Source organism: Phyllostomus hastatus, unplaced genomic scaffold, assembly GCF_019186645.2.
Source record: "Phyllostomus hastatus isolate PE091 unplaced genomic scaffold, TTU_PhHast_1.1 phas_contig_1, whole genome shotgun sequence".
NCBI lineage: Eukaryota > Metazoa > Chordata > Mammalia > Chiroptera > Phyllostomidae > Phyllostomus > Phyllostomus hastatus.
In genome coordinates, this window is record NW_025333498.1 from 21464547 (window position 1) to 21478134 (window position 13588).

Genomic DNA, 13588 nt, shown 5'->3' on the forward strand with positions numbered 1-13588 from the left:
TTATATACATTAATTGCTGGGAAGGAGAAGAGGTACATCTCAATTTTAATTCTACCCTTAAAGGAAAACAAATAAATCAAAGTACTTGAGAGTGAAGCTTATTTCTTTAAAACTCAAGTTCTCAGAAATATAAAGCAGGAAAAGTTTCCTAGTATTCTTTTGAGATATAATTCCTGGGTTTTACTTGAATTTCTTTTACTTAAATTCTTATCACTAGTTCTGCTAATAATCTTGAAAGATTGCCCAATCCCAAAATAATTAGAGACAAATTATACTCAAAATTACTTCAGTGTTTCCTCGTTACAACCATATGCAACTATAACAAGGTATTATAAATGCCTGTGGGCTGCACACAGTGCTGCTGCTGGGAAATGATTCTCACACCAACTATGACCAAAAGGGCTGCAAGCCTCAAGGAGAAGCTGTGTGTGCACGCATGCATGTGTGTGTGTGTATGTGTGGTTAATTTGTGTATGGAACCCCAGTGATAGATGTTACTCACTTAAAAGCCCCAACTTTATTTTCTTATTGGGGCTGAAAAGTAAGGAATCACTGCATCCCTTCATTTCTCAGCTGTCTCCCTTTCCACTGTTTTAATTTTCCATTGAAATCAATTTCTCAAAATGGAAAAAAAAATTCTGCCATCAATGGTAGACTTTAAGTGATGTGGAAGGATCATTTTTTTTTTCTGGTTTTCTTTAAGTAATAGCCTTCCAAAAATTGATTAATGACAGTGGACCTATTTTCTATAGAAAGGATTATCAAATTCCAACAAAATCTGTCATATTGTTTACTTAGCTCTCAACAAAACAAATGCACCCAAACATTCAGGGGCCACAGAGTTTTAGGGATTCATTTTATGTTATTCCTTCCATCTTCTTTAGCCATAAATGCAGCTGGCGAGTGGAATTATATAGGAGAGTGGTCCTCAAACTTTAGTGCGGAGCAGGATCAGCAGAAAGGCTTTGGAAACACAGATTGCGAGGCCTCTTCTCCAGAGTCTGTAATTTGGTCAGTCTGGGTTGGGGCCCATTAAGCGGCATTTCTGGTGATGCTGTTGCTGCCAGTCTGGGGACAACCCTTTGAGAACCCCTGGTACAGAAGCATCTCTGATAGATAACTGGTTGTAACGCCATATTTCCTTTCTTAATTCCAACTTTCATGGCTAAGCTTTTTGAATCATATTCTAGGCTGGACCCAAAAATGGAAGACAGCTTTCTGTGGCTTCAGAACCTACACAGCCACATCTCCTCTAAGTGTCCTATGGGAAATATTAGTAAAGAGTTTGACCCTCTTCTGGAAGAAGAAACCAAGCTGTTTCTTGAGTCCCTTCCTCACTTTTCCCCCCCAAATAATGTAATTTGTTTCATTATTAATTGAAATATTTTCTTTAATTACAGTGACATACAATATTATATTAGTTTCAGGTGTACAACATAGTGATTAAACATTTATATAACTTATGGCCCTCAAATTATAAACCAGTAAGCCTAGGACTCCTTCTGACACCATACGTAGTTATTACAGTATTACTCCTTCACTTTCGTTAAACCACTTACTAAGAATTTGGAGTAAAATTCAAAAAGAAAATGATTCACAAAGCCTATCTGGAAGGGAGGCTCCGTCGGAAAGAAGACTGGCGTACTCACCAGAGAGGATATATACCCAGTCGTGTGGTGATAAAAACCATGGCGAACATAACAAACAGGAGATCACAAATTTTCTGAAACTTGGCATAATTTGCCATTTTGGCAGCCTATGAAAGGAAGGAATATGACATATTAATTTAGTTAAACTGAAAAATAAAAAGCTTCTTTGAATATGCATGAGTCTCCTATAAGTTATAACTTATTAGACGCATAAAATTGCCCGCTACTTTGAAATGCCATGCATCAGGATTCATAAATTACTCATAAGTCCAGTGAAATGCAGCATTAGCTATAAGTAGAACTACTGACTGTCACAGATTTAATAAAATATTCAGCAACCTGAAAAATTCAATTATATGGGTGATTTCAGGAAAATAGAAAAATAAGAAAATTCTTGCACTATAGATGATATTAGCAAGCCAACCACATCAGAACAGGAATGTAACATGACAGGTCAAAACAGAACATGCTATATAATCCTTTAAACCTTTAATGAGTTCTAAACACTAAGATAACAGAATTTATATATAGAATATATGAAGCTTTTCTGTATTTTTTCCTTCTTTCTACTTAGAATTATAGGTTTTCTTTAAATAGGCATAAAGAGTATTCTGGGGAGATAGTTTTTGACTCATTCACATAAATTGAGAAGTGAAGAATGTGTCAAGATCATGGTTTTTTAATGACTCCATTTAGTTATAATTTTCAATGTTGCATGAATGGGCCATCTTCTAGATGAAAGTCACTAATGCTGCAAGTGTCTGTAAGAAGTACTCTAATATTTCTGGTAGTGACTGAAGTGACTACTTTTTTAAAAAATGTAATTTTATTTATTTTTTGAAACTTTTTTTTCAGACAGAGGGGAAGGGAGGAAGAGAGAGAGATTAACATCAACATGTGGTTGCCTTTCACATGCCCCCAACTAGGGCCCTGGCCCACAACCCAGGCATGTGCCCTGACTGGGAATCAAACTGGAGACTTTGGTTTGTAGGCTGGCACTCAATCTACTGAGCCACACCAGCTGGGACTAAGTGACTACTTTTTATACTGTAAGTTAGTCTAGGGAAGAAATCACATCCCTTTCTCTACCATCTATTTGCAGATGATTCTAAGTCAAAACAAGTGACACTGAAAACATCATTTTGATTGGTCACTTCTTTTTTACATTTTCACCAAGAATTCACAAGCACCTTCCCTATGGGGTGACAAATTGAAGATGTCTTCTGAATTCATAACATTATGTTCTACTTAATGGAAAGTTGAATTAGCTGAGTCAACTTGGAAAGACTGTTGACAGTGTGCATAGAAGTTATAATTTAATAGCTTTAAGTAAAACACAAAGCTATGAGAGAACTATATTCCTAAGGGGAAATATCAATTAACTGGGTGGAAGTTTTTTAATATCATGAATACTTTGGGCATGACACCACACATTACATTGAGAAAAAGCATCTTTTGCCTCCTTCTGGCTAGGCAGCCATGTAACTGTTTTTATATATTCATCACCAGTATTCAATAAAAAAGCATTAAGTATCCATTTTTTTTTGGAAATGCCTAAGTCAGAGCTTCCACTTTGAAGAGCTGACAGTCAACATATCTTATTATTTGGATATTATCAGGAAATATTTTATAATACCAAAGAGGATCCAGGTAATGAAGAACATTTACTTTTAGCCACATGGCTGGAATTTCTGGATTGTTTTTCTTTTCTGGATTGAAGTGGTATGTGATGACTCAACCAGCGTTTTCAGACTGGTGGCTCTGCTGAGCATCATGCCAGCCATTTTCCCATAGGCTGGCGTTGGCATATTGTACAGGACTGATTTCAAAACTGTAGAGTGCTGTAGAAATTTTGAATTTCAAGCATGCTTAGGATTTAATCAAATGGTAATGGACTTTCAAAGTGTTGCCCTTATACTGATTATATTTCTCCTTTAAAAAATGTGGAATAGAGACTACCATAAAACACTTAAAAATCATAGTGCCAAGCTATCATCTGACATATCCTAGCCCATTAGGACTATTTTTTCTGTTTCATAAGCTTACATGGACCAAGTTTAAAAAAAATGCTACATAGCCCCAGCTGGTGTGGCTCAGTGGACTGAGTACTGGATTGTGAACCAAAGGATCTCTGGTTTGATTCCCAGTCAGGGTACATGACTGGGTTGCAGGCCAGGTCCCCAGTAGAGGGCACTCAAGAGGCAACCACACACTGATGTTTCTCTCCCTCTTTTTCCCTCCACTCCCCTCTCTAAAATTATTATAAATAAAATATTTAAAAAATAAAAAAATAAAAAATGCTATACATACATCACACCTTGCCTGTTTTTATAATAAATTCAGTTTCATGGTACAGGAAATTTCTGCTTTTATTGCAGTAACAGATCATTATTTGAGGGCACCTTTATTCTGTATCCACAGTGACAGTAGATGCTTCAAAGGGGCAGACTGTAGGCCATCAGGAATCAAAAATCAGAATACGGATTCTAAGACCCACTTCTACATGGAACTTTTACTCTGGTAAATTTATTTTTGACAAGTTACATAAATTTCTTAGTTTAAAGTAAACTTTTATTTAATTATATAACATTACTGAGTGTGTAATTAAGAGTAAATACCACATCCAAATTTTGCTGAGGATTTTATCTTTTGAAAGACACCCCTCCTCAAAAAAAAAGAAAAGAAAAAAGAAAAAAGAAAGACAGACACTAGAAGCATTTTTCTTTTTTTCCTACTTTAATAATTCTAAATGATGGTGGTTTGGAGAGTTATTCCAAGTGCAACCAGTGTATCCTCAGATACCTTTTTATTTATATGCACAGAAAACAATTTTTATACAATTTGCAATTTGTATATACTTTTCACCGTAAAAAACTAGATAATATGTGTACTGGCAATAAAAACTATGACTACTAACTGATTTCATCAGCATATACAACTCCCATTAATAAGTAAATTGAATTATATACACTTTTTGGACAAAGTGTGAAGCTTGTAACACCAGAAATAAAACATATTCAAGTAATACTTTTCCTATGTATTCATTTCTTAAGTGTGAAATAATAAAGGTATTCATTATTCCATTAATAAAGAATACTAGCATGATGAATATTTTTTATATAAAAATTTATATACTAATTTAAAGTCTCATTTTCACCAATTTCACCTACAAAGAAATATTCTGCAGTTTCAAAGCAGGCATATTCTACTATCCCCAGCACCATTAGCACAACACAGAAGGAGTGATGATCTTTGGACCTTCCTCAATTCTAGAGTTTATACTCTTAAAGGTGAAAAAAGTCTTTACCTCCAGGAGAGCATCAGCTGAATCGTGAAGACAGAGAACCAGGGTCCCTACTCGAGCCATATTGTTGACATATGAAAAGGTAATTAGGAAAATAGACACCAGGTGATGCAGGAACATAATGCCAAAGTCCTTGGGGAGGAAAAAACAGTCATGTTAGGGCTTAGCAGTACCACAGCATTTCCATGTATCTGTTCAACCATTCGACCGATACTTTCTGAGGCTCTCTATGTGCCTAACACTGGGGATAGTGGAGTAAGACACTCTGCAAGCTCACCGTATAGTGGGAGAGACACATAGGAGACCAGTAATTATGGAGGATGTAATAAAAGCCAGAGCTAAGGCCATATCATAAAGAATGTTTTGTACCAACCCAAGGAATTTGATGCAATGGGAGAAATTACTGTAGGATTTTAAGCAAAGAAAGACACGACTTGAATTAGTATATACTTTGGGAAAACCTGTCGGGCAGCAGTGCAAGTCCAGCTGGACTTCTCCTCTGACTACTTCTGCGCCCGTCTCCTGGAATATGCTCATTGGGCTATTAAAGTAAGAATAGTAATATATTGGCTTTTCCATGAATCCTACACAAACAAGCTCTGAATTTTAACCAGTATCTGTGTATAGTCATTAAAAATTTAGCAAAAGTAATGAAATACTGGCTATCTTTATTTTGGTTAACTTCAAGGGAGCTAATTCTTGGCCCATGTGAAAAGATAGATTATTTTTCTCAGATACTGATTTATCTCCTGACCATCTGGACACCGTTTCTTGTGATATGGAATTTCTGTTGCTTAGAAGTACAGTCTCCCTAAAAGAGGGTAAAAGCAGGGGCAGTAAATGGTGATAGAAGGAGACTCGACTTGGGTTGGTGAACACACAATACAATATACAGATGATGTATTACAGAACTGCATACATAAAACCTATGTATTTTTATTAACCAGTGTCACACCAATAAATTCAATAAAAAATTTAAAAAGAAATACAGTCTCTCTTTTACTGGCATTTTTACTCCCATTGAATCCACATTTCTCTCAGAATAAACTTGAACTTCTCAGGGACTTAAATGCCAGGATTGGCTCTAATGGTGATCTACTTAAAGCCCTGTACCATTCATGAAAAGACCGAAAAAATTAGCCAAAATGTAAAGCATATTATGAAGCTGAGAGAGAAAGGAAAAGAACAAGTGTATGTACACACACCCTCTTTTCAGGAGAGGTGGATGCCACACAGTTTGAAGTTTGTAAGGTCAGCCTCAATGACTTTTAAATGGTTTTAAAACATTTGAACAATGGTCCTTGTTTAGATGCTGAAAGTAAAATGATAATCTACAAGAAATAACATATTGCTCCTATGATGTCCTTTTGCCATTTATTTTATTGTACAGTTCCTATACTGAAAACATTTACAATTATTGGACTTTAATTTTTATACCTTGAACCTACAAAGCTATGGATATTGTTTAAATTCCCATGATACAGAACTCTTAAAATCATCTCTTTATGTTTTATAATGTCAAGCTCTAAAAGAAAAACATGAAGTAAGGTTAAATGTGTATGTTTGAAGAAAAACCCACAATATTTGGGTTCTGAATACACTTTGGAGAACATGTCCAGAGTTTACTTTTCTGCCTTGGAAAGTGCCAAACATTTATTGATAACCATACCTATTGATTTATTACTAGTACAATAAGCCCTCATTTAAGTTTGTTGATAGGTTCTGTGACTTTAAGTGAAGTGGACAACAAAACCAATTTCACCACAGGCTAACTGATATAAAGAAGAATTAAGTTCCTATAGCATCTCACTGTTATAACAAAACGAATGAACAAAATGGCGTTATTTACAGAGCTGCGGCAAAAGTTGCCTAAATCAGGTCAGATAATTTTTTCAGTGAAGTGCAACTATGTCTCTTACTTTCAGTTAACTAGGTTGTGCTTCACTGACGGTGAATACTATTGTTGGAAGAACCATCTGTCTTGCATCAGCCAGTTCTATCTGCCTGAAGTAGAACTGTAGAAATGAGTCTTGCAAACTTCAGCCACCTAGTGACTTGCCAGTAGGCTCCTTCCTCTAGAACCATGTTCACATCCAGTTCTCAGCTCTCTGACAGAGAGAAATGATGAGCATGCTCTGAGTGTAATGAGTGATTATGTATCAACTCGATTGACAAGATTTGTCTACTTTTCCTGACTTTCTGTTTTGGTAGCATCTGAGATTTTCCTAAATCATTAAAGTTGGACAATACCAAAATGCTTGAGGCAATCAATAAAAATTACTCTGATAGTGTTTCCCACTGGAACTGAGATTGTTCTCTCCAGGCTGTTATGCAAAATGTATTAGGTTCCATCACGCAGCAGACAATAGCTATTTCAAAACAATGAATCAGTTAAAGTGGAGCTATCCTATCAACTGATATGTTAAATTATTTCTTAAACATAATGAAATGAAAACATAGTGTTTAATTCAACATTTTAGTGAGTTTATATTTGTCCATGCTCATTACACCAACTTCAAAGTGTGACCAGCTGAGCACCTAACTGGAATAATACTTCCCACATTTCCATTGCTCAGCCCTGAATGCTTGCTCTTGATTCACTGAAAGAGAACAAGAGGTCTCTACTTAATTTTAAAATGAATAAATTAAAATTTACATTTTAATTAATTCACTTATGGAGGATTAGAACTATTGTATAATTAAGTTTCCTGATTTGTATCTGATATAAATGTCTATAAACACCACAAAGCCCAGCAATGTATCAAGGACCCTCCAAAAATGAGAGCCTTGTTTTTCAGATGGTTTGTGAAGATGATTTCCACATATAAATCCTCTCCTCCTAGAAAATATTTACTATTTAGGGACTCAGAGCTATGCCCATGGCAGACGACTGATTTTCATTATACAGTCATATCTGTATGAATATGAAAAAAGAGCAAATATTGAATTTTATCTTACATTTGTTTCAGAAAAGCATGATACACAATGAAATACCTTTAGTAAAAGCCACACAATAATTATTTTATGTGTTATCTCACCCTGACACATTTTTTTAAGTAGACACCAAATCTGGTCCAAATGACAGTTTTTAAACAAATTGTGAATTTGGACTTCATAAGTGGAGGGCGGGACACTCCCACCCTCACTGTTATTGTGTGTTATTGCTAGAGTGGTGGGTGTGTATAGACACAGACATACACACACACAGTTGCAGGGACCTTGGTATGTAGGCTGAGAATGTTCCACTGCATTTTTAGTGGCAGCAATTAGGTAGAGATACTGGGAGTTTTTGTTGGTTCTCAGACTGAAGACAGATTCCAAAAGCCCTTGTTCCAGACAGACTGGCCCGGCCACCTACTTCTGTGGTGTCCCCAACCTCCCGCCTTTCTTTCATCTTGTTTTTGGACATATTCATAGCTTTGTCAAGGGCTCCTTCTACGATTTCTGCCTAATATTTACCCCAATCTAAGCCCTCATTCCAGTGGCTTCTTCTATCTTAATTTTCACAGATAGGAAATTAGATGTGGTATTGACTCAAAATCCATTAGGTCTGAAATGAAAGAATCCAAGGAAGATCATCCATACTAATATCAGAAGTGGTAAAATTTCAACTCTTTGGGCTCCTTCCCCAATAATTAGAGTGAGAATAAGCATCTTTAACTCAGGTCTCCAGGGGAAATTTATGCACAAGAAAACATTAGCCAGAGGGATCAACCTCTCATTAAGACATATTCTATAAGACTGTGTTTGATGCTCAATATGATGAAACTCCATTTGGAATAATCAGACTGCAGAGAGTCTTTGAATTAAGACTGTGTTTTCAGGAGGCACCAGAAATTCATCTTCATGTACATGTTTTCATAAATGCAAAATGAACTCATTTCTCAAAAACAAAACAAAGCATCACAAACACCAAGAAACTTGTTAAGTCCCCATTTGTTTGATAAAGCACCAATAATTTTATGCAGTTTCTCTTGGGAATAATCTTTCCAACAAATAAAGAAAAACACTGAAGAATCTTCTCAAAAAAAGGGAGGTTAAGGTTAGAAGTGCTAGCTGATTTGGGTGTGCACGGATGGTGAAGAACATGAAATACTTCTAAACTGCAAGGCAAGGGAAAGATTCTTCTCTCTCGGATACAAATGGCATGAATTAGCTTTCTGAATTCAATTCAATAAAATCAATAAATATAATTAATAGATTTATAATCTAACTCATGAATAGAAATCAGTTAATTTGTACCATATTATTCATTTAACAGGTTTTCAAACCCTCTACAAAAGAGAAAGACAACAGCTGATAATTTAAAGCTGATTTTGTTTTATGAAAACTGCAGCAATAATAGAAATCTCTCATTTCTATTAACTTTATTTTTTTGAATAAAAAGGGCTTCTTATTGAAGCCTTCAAGGTACATAGAAATGTATATGACCTTCAGCAGAGTACCATGCTCTTTTTTTTCTAGAAATGAATAACAAACAGTCTTGTTATCTCTTCACTTGGGCTTTTACAGCTGGAGGTAAAACTCCCAGAGCACTGGGGAGCAGCATGGCTGTGCAGGAGGTGGGCTTCAGGCACGTGACTTAGCAACACGCAGGGGAGACTCGCTGCTCAGGCTCCATCTCCTCTCCGGAGTGAATGCAGGGATGGGCATGGGAAGGATTTCCAACACAGATTACATATGTCAAGAATACTCATAGTTAAATACTTTTCCCACTGAGGGAATATGAAAGTATAATAGACCCTCAACCTTTGTCTATGCATGGATAGCTAAAGTCCTGATTAACAGCATGAAAATGTGTGTGTGTGTGTGTGTGTGTGTATTTAAGAATATATATATGTGTGTGTATTCTCTTAAAAAGAAAAACGAGAGACTAAAAAACTAGCTAGGTTTTGAGACAATGACTGAAATGAAAGTATTGCCCTATATAAAAATCAGAGGATTTAGATTTGTCCAATATTAAGTAATGAGGAACATTATGCCTTTCTCTTACCAGCACCTGACGTGAATAGCCCTCAATGTATGCAAATGTAAATGTTTGGGTATCTATAATCTCCCACAATTTATTTGTTTATTATACTTTTAAGTGGCCTTGAATTTTGGCTCAATATAAAGAGAATTGGTTCAATGTGCCACTTAAAGAAAGGTATTTCAAATAACAAGCCTCTTCAAAAACTGTAACTAAAATTCACTTTTATTCTCATGCATAGCCTATGCACTTTAGGGTAAATATTTATGAGAAAATTTGGAAAGAGATGAAAATGTGTAATTTATTTGGGAAACATCTGTTCAATCAAAAAGTGGAGGGGTCCTGGCAGGTATGATTTAATTATCTCTTCCTTAAAGTTCAGTCCATGAATAGAATTTCATTCACACTAAATCTACAGTTAAATTTAGACTAAATAGATCAGATTAAATAGACTAGATTTTTCCCCCTTTCAGACTGAATATATACAGATTTAGGTCCTTGAAAGAGATAACTGTCACATACAAATATCCCAAATGCTAAGTAATTACTTGGTTAAAAAGTTTACATTTACCATTGTTACTATCAAAATGTTTTTTAAATGCATATTGCTATGATGTAAATATCTCTACTACCCATTCTCAAATGTGACGTCCTCACCATTCACCAAACGTGCACATCCAGAGTGCTCTACATTAGAGCACAGAGAGACACACTGTGGCCCCCAGGCTGAATCTGGCCCTCCACTTGCTTTTGTTAAGAAAGATTTATTAAAACATTGGCCACATCCATTTACTTAATTATTGTCTATGGCAGTGTTCCTGCTACAATGGCAGAGGTAAGTAGCTTCAACAGAGACTATATGGTCCACAAGTTTAAAATATTTGCTATATGGACCTTTACAGAAAAGTCTGTTGACCCTGGCCTTAGAGCACAGGTGGCAAACACAAGGCCTGCAGGCCGAATCCGGCCCTCCACCTTGTTTTATTCAGCCCGGCACCTTGTTTCTACCCGGTGGCAGTGCTGAGCTCCTTGCCCCTAGTTAAGGAGTAGTTACACTTATACAGTCCTAAAATTACATTCGGGCCTCTGAAGGCAACCACTGGGCTGATGCGGTCTCCAGGGAAAATAAGTTTGACACCCCTGCCTTAGAGCCACATCAAAAGGCATATTATGGGAAACTCTCAATCATGTTATTGAGATGTGGCAACTGCGTAGTCTCAGGGCCAAATTCATCAAATTTTCTTCAGATAAAGAATATGTGAGACATTTACTTTTCATAGCTATTCTGAAGAAACCTATAAAATATGACTCTCAAAATTCAGGTTCACTATAAAAAAAGAGTTTGGGCAGGTATCTTCACCAAACTTCTCATGGTAAATTATAACTACAATTTCAAGATAATCTGAAAACCAAGGAGATTCCTCACTGATTTTAAAATAAGAGCAGTCTAAATGTAACATTACTATCTCTGCTGATAGAGGTGCCATTATTTTATTGCCTCTGGGAACTTACATAAATCAAGTAAAGATCTGCTTTGTAAGTAGTTTTATCCAATCTGTCTCCTGTGTAACATTTATGGTACCATTTCAAGATCAAGAATTCTTAATCTTTTGTCTACGATGAATTATTTAGTTAATATCAATCTTTAATTGACTTTATTACTACGGCAGGGGATGCAACAAAATTTTGTTTGTACAAAAGAAAACGGAACCGAGAGAGCGCACCACCAACTCCCTTCCCGTGTGCCTGGCCAGAACGCGGCGCTGAACGTGCAACTCCCTGCGGTCCTCCCTCCCTCCTGCTTTCCTCTGCTGATCCACAGCACCCTCTCTCCACATGCACTCTGTTTTCACATGATGGAGATATTTTTCTTAATTATACACGCATGTCTTTTTTTCTCACTGAAATTTGGGTCTTCAGAAGTCCTCCATCACTACAAGTCTTGCCAAATCATAAGCACCAGGAGATGGAGGTCTTTATGTACATGTTCTGGGCTCTGTTTAAATTATTCTTGGCCCAGCCACACTAATTTGTACAGCTTTTAATACTGAGTCATTGCTAAAACACTTAAAATATACTCGATATAACAGTCTTCAGCGACGACTTTATGAAGACTTTATTCTCTCTCTCTCTCATACACACACTATATATATATTTCCCTGAGGACAAAGGCAATGCCAACACTTGATATCAAGTAAACTCATTAAAGTTGAAAACACCCAGAATGATCAGTAGGGGGCAGACTGTGCCCAACTAAAATCAGAAATATCCCAGGACTCAAAAGCTATCATTCTCATATTTACTTTAAATATGTGACTGAAATGACAATGGGCAATCAAGGACTCAATTTGCCATTGAGATGGTAGATGAAAACATTTCCCTTCAGGTCAACCAGGTTGGGATGATGCTGTAAATCATCAGGAGGGGTTCAGAGAAACTCATTATTACCATCTGCCTTATCTTTCCTCTTCTAACTCTTTTTTCCATCAGCTGTCTGAGTTCTCCACCTGCCTTTATAAACAGATGAAAGTGTACCTGTAGAATTTACTCCTTAAGTTACCTCCTGTTCCCATGCAGGCCTCTGGCCATGCAGTACCTCCCCCACCCGCCACTCCCCCACCCCCCTGCTGCCCCCAGAAGGCTCGTGTTTTCTCTTCTTTTCTCCAAGCCGTACTCCACTTTGACTCCCTGGTGAACTTCTGTCTACCCTGTGATTCGCCTGCTAATTCTCAAGCTCCAAAGGTTCTGTCTGACACTGTGATTTATTCTGAACAATGACCCCATAAGGCAAGTACTATTTGAACTCCATTTAATAAAGAAACTGAGGCGCAGAGACCCTACATCATTTTTCCAAAGTCATCACGAGGACAGGCTAGAGCCAGATCTGGATCCAGCTCTGTGCGACTCCCGGGCGCAGGCTCCTGTCACAGCAGGCTGCTTCTCAGAAACAAACGCATGAGCAAAGACTGAGGAAGGAGGCCATGGAGGGAGACCCCTGAAAACACATGTCAGCGAGAGACTAACAAATAGAGCAAAGTCCACTTGAGAAGACAGGAAGAGTAGGGGGATCAAGAACAAAGGTGCAGAATTAGCTGTGAGTAGAAGACACATGACCTGTTTGGAAGCTAAAGGGCAGGACATGTGATGGGCCTGTCTATATCTACAGCAAAGAAAAGGAGGTAATTCACTGAGTCAGGAAGACAGAACTACAATACACCAAAGTGGGCATTTTCCTAAGGCGCTTAGGATGACTTGTGGGAAACTTCCCAAAGGAAGCCGAATGACTGAATCTCACAAATGAAAGTGGAACCTTCCAAGTGCCAGCAGTACCTCCTGAGAGAAGGGGGGAGTCCTGAGGCCTGGACTTAAGGACCCAGAGCCCCCGACCAGCAGCATTGTGTGGGTCCTAGGTGTAGGTCGCTGTAGTGCAGCAATGCAGTGGCCCTTTGCACCTCACTGGAAGAAGAGGTCCCTGCCTGTCACCTACCCACACCCTGAACAGAACTATGTGACATCTAAAGATGCTTAAGAGCCTCTCCCCTGACAAAGGAACTTGGGAGTTTGATTACCAGAGTAAGTTAAGACAGTCTTTGAATAAAATCCCACAAAAACTGCCCCATAAACCGTATTTCTCTTCCAGACAATACTGTTCTATTGTTGTACCAC

The 13588-nt window shown here is 37.3% G+C and overlaps 1 protein-coding gene across 2 annotated transcripts in view; it reads right to left on the reverse strand.

The window, feature by feature from the left end:
* The window catches only part of CERS6 (ceramide synthase 6), a 293309-nt gene that overhangs the window by 47902 nt on the left and 231819 nt on the right, over nucleotides 1–13588 (reverse strand). For both annotated transcript variants that reach the window (XM_045846986.1, XM_045846925.1), the window contains exons 7-8: nucleotides 4957–5085; nucleotides 1650–1756 (exon numbers count right to left, since the gene is read on the reverse strand). In XM_045846986.1, the coding sequence (XP_045702942.1) occupies nucleotides 1650–1756; nucleotides 4957–5085 (236 nt within the window). The remainder of the gene's footprint in view (nucleotides 1–1649; nucleotides 1757–4956; nucleotides 5086–13588) is intronic.